The following is a 22,371-nucleotide window of genomic DNA, read 5'->3' as shown; positions in this document are numbered from 1 at the left end:
CTGCTGCTTCCCTCTTAACGCTCCTTCACTCTGCATTTTGGTAAATAGCACTGTATATTATAGGCAAGCTTTGTTTCACCCCATTAACAGAGGACAATTGTATTAGCCATATGAATCTGAGTTCCCATGTTACTTAATTGCTACACTGCTGTGTTAACGAAGTTCGGAGGGGGTTTGGCAAGAGCGTAGATCACCTTCATGTACAGATATTTGTGGTTTTATTTTTCCTTTTGCCAGCTTGCCTCTCAGTTTCAATTGCCTACCATCTGCCTTTGAACAATCTAAGTGCGAGCAGATAGATTTTTTTTGGAGGATGAAATGCTCTGAGCTTCTCCTAGAAGAGCATTTTCATACACTGGTTTTCAGGGCATTCGCTGTTTAATAGGATCTCAGAGGCGATTCGGTTTGGGTTGGAAGTTGGTTCCTTTTCACAGTCCAAGTGCACTGTAAAATAAAAACTTTGTGATCCTAGTTTTTTACCAGAAGGAAAGAGAGTAGTTGGGGCCAGAAGTAACTTCTCACCTTCATATGACCTCTGAAACACCCAAAGAGTGCGCAGGTGGTAGGGCAGGGGAGCCAAGGGTACCTTATGTGTATGGTCTATTTCCTACTCTGCCGTCCTTAATTCGTTCTGAATTTTTTAAAAGATCCAAACGTGAAGCATTCAAGACCTCCTGAACTTGTGGTTTTCTTTACATGACCCCAAACACCTGACTAAAAAGTACATGTGTTCACTCAGTTCACCTGCTTGATTAAAAAACAAAACAAACTTAAAAAAAATGAATCGGAAGGTTTTGACTTAAACTGAACTATTATTTTGAAAACACACAGCCTAAAGTAAATAAAACCAACTACTGAGTCAAAAATCACCAAGTTAGCTGGGAATTAGAAGCCCTGGGTTCTAGTTAGGGCTTTAGTCTGAAATTCCTATAGCTGTACATGTCCAAATTCGAGTTAATTAGTTATTCTAATGACTATCTCTTGAATTACAAGTGTTCAGCAGCCACAAGTGATTGGACAGACACCGTGGATGCTTCCTGTTCTGACCCTTCTTCACTGTGACTGGAGACCCAGAGCCCTACACAGCACACCAAGCTTTAAAGAAAGAATCAGAGACACGAAGCTTCAGGCCCAGCCCCTCCTAGATAACTCTCAGACTACAGCAGTCTGGAGCTGGAGTCCCAGCCACTGAACTTCCCCACTGGACTCCCAAGCTGAACTGATGAGTCCTCGTTGTTTTGGAATTGCTGTGGAGGCTAATGCTGAGTTAAAAAAAAATCAACAGCTCTCTCCTCTCTGCTGCAGCACCACGGGATACAAGTCAGGGGTAAAGGATCCCTGTTCTAGGGAAAAGAGACACATGATAACCTTTAAGGTTCTGGTTGTTCTCATCACTTAAGAGCAAATATGTAAGGAAAGCAAGAACAACCCATCTACCCTGCTCCCTCCACCCGTCCCACTCCAAAAAGTCTACAGGATTTTACTAAAGTGGCAGTGACTCTTTGTTTTATCATAAATGATTAAAATCGTGCAAAGAACATGTTTTGAACCCTACAAGGCAAATTTTGAAGTGTAATACTCACGGAAGTGTCATGCTTTAGGTGGCATAAAATTTCACCTACTCGCCTGACCACATTAAAGCCTATTTCTCATTTACGAAGAGGGAATTAGTACGCATGTCTGGCCAGGCCGTACAAATGATCCCATGAGCCACCTCCCTAAATCTTCTCCCCATTATTTTTAGAAGAGTGGGAAGTTCTCGGCCTTCATTCCTAAGTGATGTTGCTCTTTGGTGGGGTATGAGTCAAACAGAATTCCCTCCATCTATTCCCAGAACATGGTATACTGTAAACAGGATGAAACTGCTCTTTTACAGAAAAATCTTACACATGGGTGGTAATTAAGGGTCAAAGAATACGGCTATCTCAGTAAAAGTCTGACTAGGAAAGCCTATTTAAAAGAATGCAATTTCACTACTTAAATACAGCACAGCACATATTATAAACTCTGCTATAAAATGAGGAAATTATATTGCCAATAGACTAACACTGCATAGTAACATATCATAAACATTAGAAGTCTTAGCATACAGAAATTAAATTATCAACTGTTGAAATTGAAACAACAATTATAAGTTCTAAGGCCACTGTCTGAAACAGTCAGACATTTAAACTGGGTTGCTTACCCAAGCTCAGCAGGACATGTATCAATAACAAAGAAAAGAGTAACGTTTAAGCTTTCACACTATAATAATCACATGCACATTTTTCAATTATTATCATTGAAAATTATCATTGGAATTATCATTATATCAAAAGCTGCCAAAAATTGACTTCCCTTCCCCTATTTCCAATGGGTGTACTTGATATAAGTAAGTACTGAATACTATGATGTCCACTTAGCAAATTTAGGTAAAGAAAACTGCTATAATCTTTAATTAACACGAATATCAGCATACCCTCAAGAACAAGAAAAACTTAAAGGTCAGAAGGAAACAATAAAGTACAAAATGAAAAGCAAGGTCAACCATTAAGTACTAAGTCATGTGGGGGAGGCATGTAATTGTAGCAGCATTATCAGAAAGCAGAGAGAAAGGCAAGAAATGGTGTGAAAAGGAGCGTGTAGCGGCTGGGGTAGCAGAGCCCACAGCCCTGTGGCCAGAGCAAGCGTGTCTTGGGAGACTCACTTCAGCACATCTTACTTTAAAGGTTTAGCCAGACATTATTGCTTAAAGGGTGATGGTTTCTATCTGGGCACCATGAACGAGTACATGATGAGCTGAAGGAGAAACAAATTAATTTTACTTTAATAAAGAAGAAAAAGGTTTCCCCCAAATATGTTTACACAGGAGAAAGGAAAAGAAAAATGAGGAGGAAACCAAGGAGAGGTCTGGAAGTGAACGGTAAAGCTGAGTAGGCTAATAACAGAGGCAGAGGGAGGCTGTGCACCACAGGAGACAGATGCCAAGGAAGAAAAGCAGGCAGGTAAGCCTGGGAATCACTGGGAACAATCCTATTGCATAAGAGGTGGTGCAGGCAGAGCCTTGAGGAAGGAAGGAAAGTAGGAAGGAAGGAAGGGAGGGAAGGGGGAAAGAAAGAGAGACAGCAAGGGGGAAGGAGGAAGGGAGGGGGAGAGAGAGCGAGAGAGGGAAAGAAAAAGTCCATCAGCCCCCTTCCCATCTTCTATTAGATCTGACTTCAAAGTCACTCACAACACAAAGTTGAGAGTGGCAACTGCGAGCCTTCTGTTACCCAGTTCCACTATTAGTTGTGAACAGCATTTTGATGTTCTGGGAATGCATATGGGTTTGATGTAGTGTGGGAACTAAAATAAAGCCCAGCAAATGGGAACTGTATCCCAAAAAATTCTTTAAAGAAGTGTGTGCATGCTTGTGTGGGTGTGTATCCACACAGACGCGGTGTCACATCTCCCACAACGTGAGAATCGCGAAGGATGGTAAGGTGCGAAGACACGGCTCTGAGTTCAACGCAGAGCGCCCGGAGGAGAGCCGCGTGCAGGAGCTGCCGTCCACCTCAGGGTTGCAGGACTTGCCAAAGGGATTAGGCTACTGGCCCAGGAGGTCTCACATCCTGCTCTGAAGATGGCCGGGGAGGAGGCGTGTGCTCCTGTGTGTGTTTGTTTAACGCTGGGAGCACACCTGGCTGGGCAGCTGTGCAATCCGATACCACAGGGGGAGATTTCTTCCCGATCTCAAATTGTGATCAGATTCTGCCCTGGAGCATAAGGCTTAAGTGTCCTTGCAACTTTTATCCAGAAGAAAGACAAATATACTGAGGAGACCTTCTTCAACACCAGCCAGGAGCCAGAAAAATGGAGGAAGTTCAGGAAAAAAGTGGAGGAAGTGTGGTCACCTTCGCCACAGTGAAGACTGGTTAGAACCAAGGTTATTCCTCACCAACCCTGATTTCATGGAATTTTATTTGCAATAAAAGTAATTGCTAATATACAACCACACCCGCTCCCCCTTTTTTTTTGGGGGGGGGCGTAATTCTTGCCACATAAATAAAGAACAGTGAAAAGTCCTTTATCAGATCACACATCACAATGTAGGGTTTGGAAAATATGATAACTTCTGCATGGACACTTATTATTCCACTCCTATTTACATTTCAACAGCTTGTTAAGGACGTTTCTCCTCGGTGGGTCAGTGGTTAAACAACTTCAAGTAAAAATGACTGATAGCCCTAATAGAGTCACTGAGCTTCAAATTTTGTTCTTAAACAGGTTGCTAGAACCAGGATCATAGTTCCTCCCAGAACTAAATGGGGGCAGACCCAAGATTAGATTGTAATATGCCAATTGTCAGGAACCTTAATTCCCATCAGTGCTAAGCCCCCATGTTCCCTGAACAGTCAGCTTATCACTGGACCTGGTACGGCAAGAAGAGAGAGGGAGAGGAAGCAGATAGGGAAGGAAATGGCCTCTACAGCAACAGTGCTGGCAATGGGCACGCTGGGCAAGGACAGCAACAGTAGGAGGAAATCTGACAACAGCACACTGTCCAAGTGTGAGGTACATGAGCTGAGTTCATAAGAGGCCACGCCCTCAGCGGCCACCCCCACTCGGCAGTTTCATCAGTGTGCACTCTCACTGGGACCATGTGCGCCTACGCTTCGCTGTCCCCCTCGATGGCTTAGATTAGCATTCCTGTCGCAGCTCCCAACTTGCCATACAACCCCTCTTGGATCCTATCTGAGAGGGGCAAGGGTAACCTTGGCCTCCTGAGAAGACAGAAAGGACTACAGTGAAGCACTGTGGGGACAAGCCACCTGCAGCCAAGATGACATCACGGCCAGTAGGGCTGCCAGGCAGCTATAGTGTGAGTCTGGACAAGACAGCCCTTGGCAGATGGCCAGGAAAATCTGGCAGATGTCAGTTTAGGGAGAATTGTAAAGGTCCCTTGCTGGGGTCTGGTTGGGTCCAGAAAGTTAAAACTTCATATATCCTGATGTTCCATACCCCTGCTCGACATCAACAGCAACAAGAGTAAGGCAAAAATGAGCGGCTGGGGTTTATGTGAAAGGGCCAGGTATGTCTGCTTCTATCTCAAAATACCTGACTTCTCCCGATTGGCCCATTTCACTTATTGGATGGTTCATAACACCAATACACTCTCCCAATAGTCTCCTCCTTAAGCAAATAGCATTGAGTGTCCACTGCACACAGAAATGTTAAGGCAGCCATACCATCCACTGGACGTGACTCTGAGTTGTGTTTCTAGTTCCGTGGTACGCTCACTCTCACTCGTTTAGTCCTCCAGGGCAGGGCCCTGGGAGTGGAATAAGAAGTCCAAGGAGATCATCATCGCACATAAGGATGGAAGAGAACATGGGGTTTGAAGGAGAAGGTTGAAAAGAGGTGACCCACATGAAAGGTAATCCCAGACTTAGAAAAGCCATTGCAGACGTGGAAGAAGGCTCAGAAAGCTGTGCTGCTCTTGCAAGTTATCTCTACCCATCAGCTAGCAGAGGAATGAGGTGGGGGACTGGTAGTCCCACACAGTGATGACAGGCCACTGGTTCCCAGGGTCACCCAGCTAGCAATGTTCAGCCTGCACACAGCTGCAACACGCAGCCATCAGCTCTCTCTCCTTCATGTAGGAGGCCTCTCGAGAGGAGCCGAGAGAGAGATGGACACGTGATGAAGTTCACTCATTTTGGGCTGTCATGCTTCTTACATATCTGGCTTAAAGGTTCTCAAGCCTCTTTTCCACCTTTCTGCGCTCCTCTCTGGAAGGTGGGCAATCAAGCAGGAAAGAGTGAGTGGGTGTTACGTGGGCACATGTATATCCAGTGCTTGAGCCCATGGCAACACCTCAGTGTTGGGGGTGGCAGTGTGTTTGGTTAGCCCGGACATGTCACCCTCACACAGCAACAACACTGAGGTCTTTCTCCCTTGCTTCCTTTCTCTACCTTCCAAAGGTACTTCTTTCTTTCTCTATCTTTCAAGGGCATTTGCCCAGGATTTCAACTGTGTGAGGTCTTCATCCTATACTTTCCTTTTTAAAAAAAAAAAAAGAAAAAAATTATTTATATATTTTTAGAGTGGGGGCAGGAAGGGAGAAAGAGAGGGAGAGAAACATCAATGTGTGCTTGCTTCTTGAGCACCCTCAACTGGGGACCTGGCCCACAACCCAGGCACGTGCCCTGACTGGGAATCGAACTGGTGACCCTTTGGTTCACAGTCTGGCACTCAGTCTTCTGAGCTACACCAGCCAGGGCTGACTTTTCTTAGATATCACAGAGCCTAGCACCTACTGATCTCATACTGGAAACTTAATAACCACGTGCTGATTTAAAAACTTCTATTCAACTAACATACCCTGGACCTTCTCTGTGCCAGGCACTGTGCTGGACACTGAAAATATAAAAATGCATCCATCAGACTCCTGCTCTCAGTGGACGTTCAACTCCAGTTAGGGGATGATAAACAATTACACTATACCAGGATCACTGCAAATAACAAAGGCACGTTCAACACAGCATATTCAACACTGTGCCTGTCAGCAACAAGGAAGGCTTCGGATGACAAATTGGCTACAGGGAAGAAAAAGGATCAGACGAAGATTCCAGGCATAAAAGTTCATTATGCGGCTTGGAAAAACAGCAGGTTGTTGGTTGGAACATAATATGGATGGGGAGGTTGGAGATGATTCTGGAAAGGCAGGCCGTGCAGGGCTTTGCATGCTGTGATAAAGAGCTGGGTTTTACCCTGAACTGCAGTGTCAGAAAGAAACTGGCGTGGCCAAGTTTTATTTGCAAAGAACCATTCTGGGTTGGATTCGAAAGTGCATGAGTGGAGCTCAGACAATTAGATGAGAGAGAACTGAAGAGCCTTGGGTCAGAAGGAAGACAGCGCAAGTCAGGATGGAGAAGAAACAATAATGTATGAGATACTGGGTGTGGATTCAAGAAGAGAGTACATCTGTCCTCAAGAAGCCTACAATCCAGTGGCCTAACAGAGCAACGGTGGCTGATTCTATGGGCGCACTGTGGACCAGAGAACGGTCATCACTCATTCTCCTTGGTCGAGGATGGCTGTTGTGGCAATGCTAGCTTTAAGCTGGCCTTTGAAGAATGACAGAGAGGTGACTTGGCAGAACTATTCATTTATTCTCCTTCTTTTGGCTATTCTCCCCTGAGATTTGTGTCCTGAACAGTTTTATTTAGCTCCGTCTTTATGGTGCAAGACTCTTAGATGGATTCTCTTAACAGAAACCTCCATCCCAGAAATAGCTGCCATCCTCTCTCACATTAATGCTGCTCATCAACACCTCTGGACAGGACCTGACCTAGGTGGGACAAAATGAAAAAATAAAAACAATACTAATAAGGCTTTGCCAGGCTGGCAAACTGACCCAGTCAGAGGATTATAAAAGACACCTGTTTTTCTTTTTTTTTAACACAGCAGCTGCAAACACAGTAGAAGCATGGCGTCCTATTTACAAAAGACTTCTCATTAAAATCCAATAGCAGCAGAAACGGATATGAACCAATTTTCAGCTATGTCACCTGAATGTAAAAAGAAGTTCAAGTTAGATTGAACACATAACCCTGCTTTGCTGAACTTGGGAACAGGGATGCTAGTTTGCTTATGGGGAGGTGATTATCTCTTCATCCAAGTATTCTGAATCCTTAAAGCATCTATTATATTCTTAGGGTACCCTCATAAACAGACTTCAGTTTTCTGAAGTATGCTTGACTTGTGCCCTGTGGCTGACCAAACACCTCTTCATTTAAGCCAGCTCAAAAAACAAACCAGGATATAGTCCAGCGTAGAATGTGGATACTACTAAAGGAGCAAATAAACAATACTTAAAATTATTTTTTTTCAGTTTACTGGCTACTGCAGATATATACACACATAAGCTACCAACTTACAAACACCAGAGGCAAACTATTTCTTAGCTGCCGTGTCCACATTACCTTCCCAGACCAGACCAGGCAGACACCCTTGGAAGCTGCTTGTCAATAGCCCCTCACACTGCTATTTAACAATCCACTTACAGCCCGGCAGAAAGCCAGCCCTCCATGGAGATATATTTTATATCTCTATGTAAGATTTCTTCACCACAAGGCTGGGTTTTGTGCAATCTTCCAGTCTATAAACCAGAAATCACATTATAACATAGTTTCTGTGAGAGCATGCCCTGTGTGGGTGGGCACATAAGCAAAGAGAGTCACAAGAACAAACCCCTGGAATAAAAGCAGAATGATGCCCAAGAAAGCACAAGTCACATCATACAGTCCTGACCAGGACTAAAAATAGCACATCAAGGCGTGCTGTCAGCTACCCTCTCACTGGTCCCACTGGACATGCTAATTCTAACCTCCAGTGTCCATTCTTAAGCTTGAGTCTTCAATAACTACCTAGGAACCTTACCCCAACCCCAAAAAGCTCCTTCCTAGGCTTTGGAGTATGGAGCAATCTTCCAATGCACTTTATGTATGAGGCCAAGAATGTACACAAATGCAAGTAGAGAGTGAACCTTAAATTGTTATTCGCCACCCCGCTCCCCCGCAAAGCCTACCATTTGTGCCCTGGGGACACTAGGACCAGCAGAGAGACCGCCTTTCTGGAAAACAGTCTACTAAAACCCCTGACGTGCTAGGCATGGTCAACTGCCCAACATGCACCCAGCCAGACTAACGCATGCCTCACCCTGCCTAGAGAAGTATGCGGCCAGACCTCCCCAAGTAGCAGAATCTTGTCAATGCAGGCCCCACTCAAGAGTCCCAAAAAGATTAGACAAGTAAAGCCTAGGAATGCAAGACCCTAAGAAGAACCACAGACACCACCAATCTGCGGGCCAGCGCTGGGAGGTGAATTCTTTCCAATAACCCCTCTGGCACTTAGCCCGGCAGTCCACAAACATGTGCTTCCAGGCAGAGTCACTGAATCTGCCTTGGGTTCTGCAGATCATCCTACCCTGCATCCAAGTAAGAAACAGGACATGGTGTGAAGTCGCTGTCACCTATAACCTACATAGACATGAACTGAGAGGCCAAAGGCCTACCCTCTCATCCACCCACACCGACTCCGTGGCAGACCTTTAAATACCACAGCTGGAATGGAACTGCGCACAGAACCGTCCTTCCCCTGAATCGGACTGCTGCACACGATGGCTAACCACAGAAGCACCCGCAGGCCTTCCCCCTACCTTAGAGAACCACCACTTGGCCATTTTCCCCAAATTTTCGAGATAGACAAATTCTCAGAAGAACCGGCTAACGTGAACAGTGACTGGGCCCCAGGTCCACCTCTTCCGTCCAGGGTAGAATCACAAGGCCTTGCAGGGGGCCTTGCGTGGCTCTGTGCACCTTTTTTCCTTCTTATGTTTTCGAGGTTCTTTTCCCTCGAGGCCTTTTCCCACATGTCTCCAAGTTCCACACGCTGCCTTGCACCCAGAATATGATGAAAAAATATCATGCGCTTGATGTCAGTGCCTCTGCGTTCATTTTCTAGGGTAGTCAGTTTAGAAGAGCCACAACGCGGGGGGGGGGGGGGGGGGCCTGGGAGACAGGTACACTAATAGGTGCCCTACTTGAGACGTAACCGAACACCTAGGTCCCTTTGCCTGCTGCCCTGCCTGTCTGAAAGTCAGATACCTTTACCGCATGCTGAAAACGATTAGAGGATCATCACTCCAGCCGTCCTGCGCTCGCCAACATTCCCCCAGGATTCCACCGTGAGCAAACACTGAGCCTGACCTCCAGCTGACTTCTGCCTGCAGAGCAAGCAGCGCACACTCGCCCTCTAAGGCACACCCTGCCAAAAGCACAGAGCCTCACAGGCACAGAGAGGCAGAATTCAAAATTCGGAAAGTGACCCTTTGTTTCTCTGGTTCTCAGAGGCTAAAGACTCTTAGCCTTCCGAATGGTACGGTCTCTATTTTCACCCTAAAGTATTCAAGTCAGCAGACAAAGGGAAGCACTAAATGGCACGAGGTCAAGTGAGGAGTTGGCACCTTTCCAGGGGATTTGAGATGTAGTCAGCCAAATCAGGTCATTCAGGTCTCCGAGTCAGGAGAAGAGGAGACTTACTCAGCCTTAGGGAATCTACAGTACTTGGACTTCATTCTCCAAATGACAGCTTTCCTACCTGGCTCACCTCACTTGGAATATAGAGGAGATCAAAGGGAACAAAGTGAGAGTGACTCCTGACCTGCTGTCCCCACCTATCACTGGCGACCACTTTCAGGACTCATGCATCAGGAGAGCCCCAGGTGCCAACAATGCAAGGCACCAGTCAAGTGAACTCATGACATGCATTTTTAAAATCTCCAAGATCTCAAATCAAATGAAGTATGAGGCAGCTACAAAACATACCAGAGGCCCGATCTTTGAAATTTTCTATTTCCCAAAGCCAGGGGTGCCAACTCTGGCAGGAAGTTGGACAGGGGCACACAAAGCGGACCAAAGAGAACTCACTTCTGTCCCTTTGGGTGCCAGCCTTTGAACACAAAATCAACACACAAAAGCACTTAGTTGGTCCATATGGCTGAGTGAGGAGACACTCCAGTCTGGTTTGTTCTGTCAGGAGTCGGACTGGATGGTCAAGGAGAGTCCGGGAAAGACAAATGGTCCAGAAGCAACGATGGATAATGAAGGAACCAGTGTGGAGAAGTTTCCTTCCTTTGTCTGAACTCTTCCGAGCAGTCCAGAAAAGAGCTTGGCAAACTCCCACTCCCCTTTTATAAAGTCTATATTACATTTCCTCTTGCCCTCTCCAGTGTGGATCTATTCATCCAAGTATTCAAAATTAGGCTAGAAGGATCCTAATTCTAAATTGTCTCTTGGCCTAGGCTGTTAGAGACCGCAACACTGTTCCTAACCACACCCACAGCAAGGGGGCCACCTGAGCCCGCCCTCCCCCTCTCATCTCTCAGCAGGGCCACACTGGCCACACCTAGAGCCACACTTCCGCTAGGGAACAAGGGGAAGTGCTGGGAAATGGGCAACTTCAGAGACAAACAGCCTGCTCTTTGGGGTGGGATTTTTTTTTTTAATTACAAGGCTGATTTCTATCTGCAGCTCATTTCTTCCAGGAAATACTGTACGGTCAGCACCTCAACTTTGGTTTCTGCTCCCTCACGTATAGGGGATGTGAGTGAAGCAGGATTACTGACCTCATTCTACAGATAAGTCTTCAGAAAGACAAAGGTGCATGGCCTGTCACTGGGCACTGGAGAGGTGACAAGGCAGCAGAGAAGAAATCACAAACTCTCACTGTGTTTTCCAGGAGGAGTGCAAAGCAACAATGTCTCTCTGAACCTAACAAGCTCTTTCTTCTTGTCCACGCCTGCTTCCATGGGGTCAGCGGAAGAGGCAGCTAGCGGTCTCTCCACTATTTTTCAAAAGGGGTCATTCTCCAGTGTACATTTCACCTTCTCGTTTAACTTGCACATACAAAGGAAAACTCAGGAATGCATCTGAGCTCCCTAGCAAGGAGATTAGAGCTGCTCAAAAACAGATCTGTCAGTCCCTCAACGTCTACTAAAAACAAAGGTCCCCGCATGCCCCAAAGTAAAAAATTTGGCTTCTTCCAGCTCTTCTGTATAAACTTTCACTAAGAACCATCTATTCCCTGCTCTTGAAACTGGAAATTCACCACCCACAGCAAACAGTGTCTGTTCTGTGGTCAGACAGACATGGGACTGCCTGTTAAACAAAAGCAGACTGAAGAATTGATGCTCTCTTTCAAGACTCGCCCCAGTCACAAATAATAAGCAACTGTATGAACAAGCAGATCCCTGAATAGGTTCGAATGCTTGAGTTCTGAGTAATAACGCTGGTCAGAGTCACTGTACAGTACTTCCAGGCTGAGGGTTTTTTCCTTTTTTTCATCTCTGGGAACTTATTCAGAACTATACTAGCTATTCCCCCAAAACTTTACTGTAAGATGCAAAAGGCATTTATTATCCTGTAATTGCAGTTGGCTCATCTCTCCTGCCGTTGAGGCGAGTATTCAATTAAAGCTAGAATAAGAGCTTTTCTGAGCACTGACTGAGTGACCCCCGCCCTAGGACAGACTCAATGGAATACTGACAAGCTGACTTGCTGGGAGTGAGCCAATTTAGGAGGCCTAGGTTTTAGTTCAGGCAGGGCCATGAACCAGCCACGTGAACTTGAGCATGGCCATTAATATCTCTGGCCTCCGTATTATCAACTGTATAATGCAGAAAAAGGACTAGGAAGATCTCTAGGGCTAGGCCCTTCTAGATCTATATGATGTGGAAGGTTATAAAAAGGAAAAAGAGCTTTTTTTAAAATCCTCATCCAAGAACATCTTTTCATTGCTTTTAGGAGCGAGGAAAAGAGAGAGAAAGAAAAACATCAATGTGAAAGAGAAACATCAATTGGTTGCCTTATCGTATGTGCCCTGACTGGGGACTGAACCTGCAACCTGGGTATATATCCCAACTGGGAATCAATCCCATGAACAACAGTCCAACCAACTGAGCCACACCAGCCAGGGAAGAACTAACTTTTTTAAAAAAACATCATAAGACACTGGACTAGAGAATTTACATATCCCAACATCTCTAAGAGGTAAGCCTTTTTATTACCACTTCAGAGAGCTAACAGGTTCAAGATGAAGATGAAAAAGTTCAAGTTCAAGAACCAGAATTCACACTCAATTTTGTCTACTGCGGTGTCTGTGTTCTTCCCCTAGAAGCACTCTACAGTACGGCAATGACCGGCTGCCTCCTCTCAGCAACTCATAATCCTCATAAGGGAAACTGACTTTACAGATAAGAACTAAAGGACAACATCAAACAGAATAAAATACAAACCAAAATCTGAAGTCAGCATGATTGGCACCACACTGTGGCAACACCCACCACGGAGCACATCTGCCCGCAGCACTCACACCAGCAAGGGAACGCATCCTTTCTGGGTCACTCAGGAAGTGCGATCGTCTTCCGTACACCTGACTCCCACATACCACAGGAAAACACCCCTGGGAAGAACACACGGTCTGGTGAGCCTGCAGATGTAGTGAATACTTCTTTCCTGACTTCATTGGACAGTGAAGTATTTTTCATAAGTCATTTGTCCAGATAACTGAAGTGTAGCCTTTTTGAGCTTAACTTTATTTAATGCCAACCATTTTTTGTTGGAGAGCTTTCCAAAATGCATGACATTCTTCCTAAATCTTGTAATTTAAAGTTTGTCTTTAACTAGGATGTCATTATTATGATCACGTACATCATCAGGCATCGTCTGGTATCCTATAGCGGGGTTTAACTCACCGTATGTGTGTCCTTCAGATGAAGCTATGCTTTCAGGATTCTTGTCATTTTTTATCAGTTTTCCTTGGCCACACTGTTAGAGAGACATGGCCTGAGGACAGAACACCTGATTACGACTCTGGCTCAGACACAATGAACAAGGTGACCTCAGGCCTGCTATTTAAAAGCCTCAGGACTCAGTTTCATCCTCTGTTCCACAAGAAATGTGGGTTATTCTTTCTTAGCCCACTCTTATTACCTCCACAGCACACCTGTCTCTCTGCTTACTTCTCTATATCTGCTCTGAAAACACGCTTCATGATAGCTGTCCGAATCCAGAAATTTACTAAGTAAAAGCCAAAATTCTCTCTTCATTCAAGTAAACGAAAACAACACCAGTATTGTCACACTATTAGGTGAAAGGAAAAGAAGAAAGATTATTCCTTTGGTAGCAGGGGATAAGCAGGGAACACCTAAAAACACTTCAAATAGATTCTTAAAAATCACAGTTTTAAAGATGTATATGAAGGATGGTTTTTTCAAAAGCCACAACATTATATTCACGGATGGTTTAAAAAGTTTTAAAGGAAACCAAAAGTTGTGGAAGGAGAAGAGACCAAGGAGTGTTACAGGCGAGGTGTACACCCGTGAGGTTGGACGGGACGAGGATATAGCCTCATCCTGTCACCAGCTCAACTACGGAGTGATCAGGCACTAGGAGAAAGAAGAGAGGCAGAGAGGAAAAAAGAAAAGTTCCTTAGAAAAACATGAAGGGCTCAAAATGAAGCCCACTGAAAGACAAAGTACAACTAGAGAACATGGAGTTGGTATGAAAATGGAATATCTGGACATTCGTTCCAAGGTAGGTAGCACGGTGTGACCACCTGGTTGTCCCTACTCCGACAGGAGTGCCCAGAACCCCTGGCTTCAGAGGAGACCAGAGAGGGAGCCAAAGGACTTCGATAACCATCTCTACCTGCTCCATTCCTGCCTCTCAGCTCAGCTCACCTGAAGTCCCACCAACTCCCCATCACTCTGAGTTTCCCAGTTTTCTTCACAGCAATGGCTGCACTTGAGAACAGCGCTGTGAAAAATGCTTTGGAACTGCAGTCCCGTGATGCAGATGCTGGCCCTGTGGTTGCAGGTACAACCTAGGAGATCTCAGACCAATACATCGCCCAACTACTCTGGGCTTCACGTTCCTCCCTTGCAAAATGGGGAGAAAAAGTGCGTCCCTGAGAGAGCTGTTAAGAGTAAATGAGAGATAATGTAATAAAATACTGAACACAACGACCATTCCCTAAATGATGCAGGTGACAATGACAGAGAAGGAGGAAGAGGAGGAACTGTGGAAACAATGGCCACTAAAACAGCACACAAACGACTTTGATTACACAGAATGGATAAACCTCCCAAAATGCAAATGTTCCACAGCTTCCCATAAGCACGGTCCTCAGGACCGAGTGAGCAGACACGCACACCTGGTAACCCACGGCGATCAATCACAAGCTCTTGCCTTCCTTCGTCAGCCCCCTTCCACCTCATTTAGACAAACGTCAGGCTCAACTGTATATTTTCACAATCTAAAAAGGAAGGGTTATCAAGCAAATCACCTATTTGCTGTAATATGCGTATTTTGACACTGTAGGAACAGTTTCAAACACACAGTAGTGCTCATTCCAACAGGTGACGCAAGTTACTTTTGCCTCTTCGCTGAGGTGCACCCTGAGATGCCCCAGTAGGCAACCTTTTATTAGTCTGGTTCCCATGTATTCAAAAATCAATAAAAACGTGTTTGTTTTGGTAACAGGCTATAATTCCAACTTCTCCCTAATTTAGTCTAGTGTTTTTCTCCCCCAAATACTAGGTTTTTGAACCGTCTTTAAGCTGGGCCCCTTTGGGCGTGGGAACCCTGAGTACTCTCACACTTGTTCTGTTCCATGAACACACACACAGAGTGGATTCTTAAACACGTCTAAAAACAAATACAGCCGTGGAGGACTCTGCCGGAAAACAAACTCCAGTGTTCTTTCTAAAGTAGCATTCACAGAGAAAAATATGTCATTTGTGTGCCCCACACCCCAGGGGGCTACAACTGACACTGATTCACTCAGTTGGGAGATCCCGCTTTGGAAAATGGGTGATAAAAGGCCACTGCTCTTCAGGTCAGTCCCCGCACCCCTTGCCCCCTTTCCCCCAACCTTCATCAGTATAAATGCGGCCAACTCTGATTTACAGAACTTGGTTTATTTCTACTTTCTCTGGTGCCCCGGTTGGGAGCATTTTTCCCACCTGACTTGCCCATGCTGAGGAGAAGGTAAGCTACTCCCCTAGGACCAGCGGCCATGTTTTTGGCTGCTACTGTTTGAAGCAGGGAGCTTACCACGCGATATAAATTGACATACAAGCTTGGATGCTCCTGAATAAAGAGCCTATGGTCTACTGAAGAATTCCCCCCAAAAAGTCCTGATAACATGTCTAGTGTCCTCAGCTCAAAGCAGAATCACCAGTCCCTCACACACTGGAAAAAAAAAAGCAGGAGTCTTCAGCTAGCTGGTTCTGCAGTCCCCAGGACCATCCTCCTGGCCTCAGGCACGGCTTGTGTGGGTCTGGTGGCCAACGATGTGAACCTCAAACCTGGGAGTGCATTCGAGTGAGGGACAAGGTGCCCCCTGACACCAAAGGCTTCATGCTGAACGTGGGCACGGATGGCAACAGTCTGTGCCCGCACTTCCATCCTCGCTTCAAGATACACAGGGATGTCAACAAAACTGTGTAACAGCAAAAGCGCAAGGGTGCAGGGGAAGGAGCATCGAGAGTCTGTCTTCCCCTTCCAGCCTGGAAGTGTCGCAGAGGTGGGCATTACCTTCGATAAGGCACAGCTGACCGTTGAGCTGCCAGCTGGATACACATTCAAGTTCCCCAACCACCTCAACCTGGAGACCATCAATTACATTGAGCAGAAGGCGACTTCAAGGTCAAGTGTGTGATCTTTGAATGAAGGCAGCCCAAAACCCATAACCCCCAATAAAAGCAGCTGACTCAGAACCAGCAAAAAAAAAAGTACTGTTGCTCCTACCCTTCTGATATTGGGTATGTGAAGAGCTATTTGCACACTCATGTTCACCACGGCTTCATTCACAACACCCAGGAGATGGAAGTAAACCAATATCCATTAACAGATGAATGGATAAAGAAGATGAGGCACATTAAGTGGAATATTGTGCAGCCATAAAAAAAAAAAGGAAAAAGGAAACCCTGTTGCATGACGTAACATTGATTGGCCTCAAGGATATTACGCTAAGTGAAATAAAAATAACGTATGATTGCACTCATGTGGAAGTATCTGAAGTAGTCAAAATCAAGGGCTGGGAAAACTAATGTTTGGTGCGTACAGAATTTCAGGGTTGCAAGATAAAAAAGTTCTGCAGACCTGTTGCACAACAATGTGAGTGTGCGTAACACTACTGAACTGTACACTTAAAAATAGTTAAGACGGCTCTGACCAGTGTGGTTCAGTTGGTTGGACACTGTCCCACAAAGCGAAAGGTTACTGGTTCAATTGCTGGTCAGGGCATCTGCCTAGATTGCTGGTTCAGTCCCCTGCTGGGGTGCACGCAAGGGGCAACAAATCAATGTTCCTCTCTCACATCAGTGTTTCTCTTCTTCTCTTTCTCACCCCTTTCTGCCCTCTCTAAAAATAAGTAAATTTTTAATAATAATTAAAAATGGCTAAGATGATAAATTTAATGTTACGTGTTTTGAACCATAATAAAAAAAATGACTGCTGCAAATGGTACAAATATAAGTCCATCAAGCCCTTCTTTCCTCATCCTCCACTCCTACTACTTCTTCTCACCTCTAACAATATACCCTCTCTGCCCCATGTGCCCCCACTCACCATCCTCCTTTGGCACGTACCTCTGTGCCCTCGTACCAGCTGGCTTGTGATTAAAATGGACCACGCTAGGAAGTGCCACAGAGATGCAACCCATTGTATCGAATTTCCTTGGCCTTTTATAGGGCTGAGAACCAGGAGGCCTGTGTGGCTCTAAACCTGGGTCAGTCACCAATCAGCTGAAGCAAACCATTTAGCTCTCTGGACCTCCTCTCTATAAAAATAGGACGTTGGCCCAGTGATCGCTGAGATCTTTCAGCTCTGAGTGTCTGAAAGTTCCCTGATTCAACTGACAAGACACTGATGAAAACACAGAAGCCTGCTAATCTGAACCTTCTAAAGTGATTCCTGAACTCCCTTTATTGTACCTTTGATTCAATTTCTTTTTTGTTTTTGTTTAGACACAAAAGCAGTTCTCGAAAATTTTATCAAAATAATACCAAAATTCTACTGATGATAATTTTGGGGCAGACCCAGGGCCTGAGACAGCAGTGTGACCCTATTAAATACTTTGTGCAAACTAGTAGATGAAGGTGTTAAGTCACCCTGAGGTGCACGGGGACAAATGGAGGAAAGGGCTAAGACCTCATCCCAGGCCTCTCTTCAAATCAGCAAACATTACTGAGAAACATTTCTGTGCCATGTGCCCAGCTCGGTACTAGGACACAAAGTTAACCACCATTAAACTCAAGGAGCTCAGAGCCCAAAAGGGGAAACCCAGAGCGTCTTCCAGTTAGTAGCAAAATAAAAAGAGATTTCATCTGTGAAGAAAGCCAACCAGGACAGAGGGCAGGGAGAGGGGGACCGGGGAAGTTATACGACTAGGTTTTGTTTTCTGGATAGCCCTCCCGATTACAGCGCCGTGCCAAGCCTTACGGAGCACTGTGTCTACTGGGCCATAACCACTTTCCGCTGCAACTTGGCTGAACTTAAAACTGAACAGGTGACTTGAAGGTGAAGGCTGATGATGGAAAAGACAGCCTCTTCCTTCCTCCTTTGACCAACACAGTCAGCCACTAAATCCTCAGAAAAAACAAAAAAGCATTGGGTCTTTTATGTAGTTAGCTTTCCCTGTCCTTAAATTTAAACAACTCCAAATGGTCAGAAACGAAAGCATTTAACCTCTCCAGGGGAGAGTGCCCAATGAAGAGATTCAGGGGGGGCTCATGATAGTTTAGGTGACCTTGAGCTAGTCGACCTGTCATCTGTAAGATGCGGGTCTGATATTAACTTCCCTGGGTGAGGGGAACATGCTTAGAAAGCACAAAAGGAACATAAAAGCCACTATCACGCACACACTGGCAACCAGCACCATATAAACGAAGCTTATAAAAGTGACGCTGATTGACTCAGAAACTTTCACCTTGGAAATTCCACCTACATGGTACACTACTCAGAAGTAAACAAAGTCCTTCCTAAGGAACTGACTGCCTGCTGCCCAGCTGCTAGTCAGGAGTGAGAGCAAGGGAGGAAAGTTTCAGGAGCAGAGAGGAGTGAGGGAAATCTCTTCACAGGCAGAGAGCTTTCCATGTGACATGTCTCCAGCACATCTGATTCATCGGCTCATCCTTGAAAGCTTCCTACATCCCTTCTCCACTCCACAGAAAATTGTATCATTTACCGGACTCCAGAGGCAATCCCAGTACTTGCTTGCGGGTTACCAGCGAACTTATTTATTATGCATTGTACCACATTCCAAGGACTAAATGAAACACTGCACCCACCACCAGAACATTTTCAGATGACCTGGAATAATCCCACTCCTTGATCCCCAGCGCTTATTATTAGAACATTGTGAATTAAACAAACTCCTCAGAAAAAATACACTTCACATATGCACACTGAAACAGCAAGTCTGTAAGTCTGTATACTTGATCCACAAAGAACAATCCAAAATAAGATACTTCTACTACTAGTGCAGAACCTTAAATTTATTTTTGAATTACATAGAAATACAGAGCAATGAGAAGAGGCACCTAAAAAGAAATCAGAGGCTAAGTAATGAGGAAAGAAACGACAGGCAAACTATGGCTTCAATTTTTATGTCACATTTAAGAAAGTGTTTTGTTGGGTTTTGCGACTGGTTTTGTTGGGTTTTGCGACAAAAAGGGGCTGCTGCTCCCTTTTCCCACTAAAACACACAGTGAAATGAGCCACTTGGTAGCACTTCTGTCTGCAGCACACAAACAGAAGCCTATCAGAACAGTGGGGGTAATAGTATCTTCGGAGGAGGCATCGAGAAAAGTCACAGAAAGATTTTTCTGTTGTTGTTTCACCCTAAAATTACTGCCCATCGTTGGCCCAGGTTTTCCTGGTGTCAGATTTACTGGCAAGCTAAATACAATTCACTGATTTAATACCCTATTATTTAGTTACCTCTGTTTGCATTATGAAGTGTCAAATAAATTAGATTTTCCATGCCGTAAGATTTTCTGAACTTGTTGGAATGTTTAATTTACACAGCAAATGAAACTGGTTTTAGAAGTATTAAAGTACCCTAAGTTCTTAACTCTGACACCCCCTTCACCACAGAAGTATTGCTACCCCCCAGATACGTATGATCACAGAAGCCTAAAAGTTCATTGGGCATTTTTGTAAGGCAAAAACAAGGAAACCCAACTGACTTTTACAGTTCACATCAAACCCATGAAAACCTTTCCTGGTAAGAAACTAAAATCTGAGTGTAAGTATGAAAACATAGTAAGCCAACCTGATAAAATACTGTGTTTCTTCTAAACAGATCCTAATGTAAAAGCAGTGTTCAAACAGGAATGGTTTCCCTAGTTCCACACAGATGAAGAAAGCAAGTTATTTGTTCATTGTTTCTGCAGTGTCTGCTCAATAAACACACACTAAATAGGCCAAACAAAACAAACTTCACCAGTTTCAGCCTCTCACAGAAGTGGAAGGCTTTTCCACCTGGCTACTAATGGAACAGTGAAATAAATAAAGTGCACAAGAAATGCAGCCATGGGAAAAATAATTTGGGGAAACGGACAAATCATTCTGCCTCCTCACGGTGGCAAACTTTACAACAACTTCTGAGAAGCAACAAACTGAAGAAGCACCACCAGCCTAGATTAGAGATAGATAGATATGAACAAACAACACTACTTGGAAGCCAAGCACGGTGTTTGCAAATATCCAGCACCTTGCATTTGCAATACTGCAAAACATGGCCAGAAAGCCGAGAGATTTCTGCTCTTAGATACCCTCCCTGCACTGTCAAACAGGGAAGGTCATTTTGCCTGGTCATTCAGATAATTCTTTCTCTCCCTGCATCACAGGAGTTTTCTACTTAGAGATTGCTCAACTTTCACATGCATCGGAGTAAAATAGCCATTTAGCAACTTTATTCACCTTAGTTAGAAGGAAAAAGGGGAGAGAGAGAGAAAGAAAAAGACATTCATTGTGCAATGCCCAGGAAAAGCTGACACTAGCACTGTCTCTCCGACAAGCGCTTGCAATTACTGACGCGGGGGGGGGGGGGGGGGGCGCGGCGGAATCCTGTCTGATCAGACCTAGGGAGTCCTTAAAAAAAAAGAAATTATTCTATTCTAGTAGGGGCCGGAGAACTTTTTTTTCTAAGAAGACCACCCCTCCGGAACAAAAGTTACATTTAAGTCACATGGTGGGAGTAGGAGTAAGGAGCAGTATTTTGTTTTTGTTTTGTTTTTTTAAGCGCACTAATTACGATGTTGTTTTACAGCTCTAGAGACCACTCAGGCTCCTCCTGACCAATTGTGACGGGCATTTCATTGTCAAAAAGAAAGGGGGTGGCGTGGGGGCGATGGAGCCGGCGAGGGGCTCAGCCGGAGGAGTAGCAAGGTTACACTAAAGGGTACAAACAGCCACCGCGAGCTGCATCTCCTTCCCTGGCACCCCAAATAATTTACTGCGATGAGAACGACTGCGACAGCCCCCTCCGAAGAGCCCAGCACGACTACCCTGGCCGGCGCAGCTCAAGGTTTCCGACCACGGAGAAGGAGGGGGAGAAGATCTTTACCTTAATGCTACACTGAGCAGGAGTCTCAGACATGTCTCACAGCGAGAAAGATCAGGAAGTTCTCAGTTTTTTTCCACTTTCCTTTCCTCTCCCCAACCCAGAAACGCTCCACGGCCAGTCGGACGCGGTCATTTAAGAAGTTTCTTCAGCATCTCTCCCGGCAGCCGCCCCGGGGGTCTGCGAGCGCGCGGGGCGGGCGGGGCGGCCGGCGGACTTGGGTGCGCTGGGCAGCGGGGGCGTGGGAGCCGAGCCCCAGCGCAGCACGGGGTCTGCAGGTCGCAGCGCGGCGCGGCGACCGGGGGCGCAGCCCGGTCTGCCTCCCGCTCTCTCCTCCCACCCGCGGCCGGCGCCCCCGCCCCCCGCCCTCCCGCCGCTCTTCCTCGCTCGCTCTCTCGAATGTTTTCCTTCCTGGAAGAGAGAAACTGAAAGGCAGAACTGAGAAAGCTCTCTGCTCATTGATCTTGAGAGTTTCAGTGCAGAAACTGACGCGAATTCCCAGCACTGAGCTCTGTCTCTTAAAGGAGCCACCAGGAAATAAAAGCTCGGGTTACAGACCGGCATCAGGGAAATAAAAGCTGGCCGGGGGGGAGGGGCGCCGGCAGGGGTGCGGGCGGAGGAAACCCGGGAAGCCGGGCCGCGGGAGGCCCGGCGGGCTAGGCGGGCGGCAGAGCCCACCCACCGCAGCACTGCCCCGGCGCGGGCGCCCGCCCTCCCCGCCGCGCCCCTCTGCCGGTCAGGGAGCTGGGTTTCCTAGGCTGAGCCAAACAATTGCCTCGCTCAAGTAAGACACGGTTAAAAAACGTTACACCAGGGCCCAGGAACCCACGAAGCAGGTTTATTAAACGCCTCCCATCTTCCCCAGCTCCGTCTTTTTGATGCACAAGGTTTCCCCCCCACAAAGCACAGAAAATTTATATAGGAAAGGACGTTCCGGTAAGGACTCAGAACCCAAAGGAGGAAATAAAACAATAGCCTTTGTTCTGCTTCTCGACTGCTGCCTCTTTAAGAGAATCCACCAGGAAATGGGAGATCGGATTACAGCCTGCACACCGGGAAATGTGGGGAGAGCGAGCGCCGGAGCGCAACGCCGGAGACAAAGCCCTAGTGGCCGCGCTGCAGCCGCAGCAGGACGCCCGGTGGGGGGATTCCCCCCGAAGGTGGGCTCCCGGAAAAGAGGAGGCACAGCGCGCGCTAGTCTGGGGCTGCGGCCGC

The 22,371-nt window shown here is 46.0% G+C and overlaps 1 protein-coding gene and 1 pseudogene across 2 annotated transcripts in view; one reads left to right on the top strand and one right to left on the bottom strand.

Moving 5' to 3' along the window:
- ETV6 (ETS variant transcription factor 6) overlaps positions 1-21,657 on the bottom strand; it is a 214,115-nt gene extending 192,458 nt beyond the window's left edge. For both annotated transcript variants that reach the window (XM_037164793.2, XM_037164794.2), the window contains exon 1: positions 21,160-21,657. In XM_037164793.2, the coding sequence (XP_037020688.1) occupies positions 21,160-21,192 (33 nt within the window). In that variant the 5' untranslated portion in view covers positions 21,193-21,657. The remainder of the gene's footprint in view (positions 1-21,159) is intronic.
- On the top strand, positions 15,730-16,256 carry LOC119063466 (galectin-1-like; annotated as a pseudogene).
- Positions 21,658-22,371: the final 714 nt, after the last annotated feature.

This window comes from Artibeus jamaicensis, unplaced genomic scaffold, assembly GCF_021234435.1.
Source record: "Artibeus jamaicensis isolate MK-2021 breed Jamaican fruit bat unplaced genomic scaffold, CSHL_Jam_final contig_233, whole genome shotgun sequence".
Classification (NCBI taxonomy): domain Eukaryota; kingdom Metazoa; phylum Chordata; class Mammalia; order Chiroptera; family Phyllostomidae; genus Artibeus; species Artibeus jamaicensis.
Note: the sequence above shows the minus strand (reverse complement) of the source record. Positions and strands in the feature narration are given on the sequence as shown.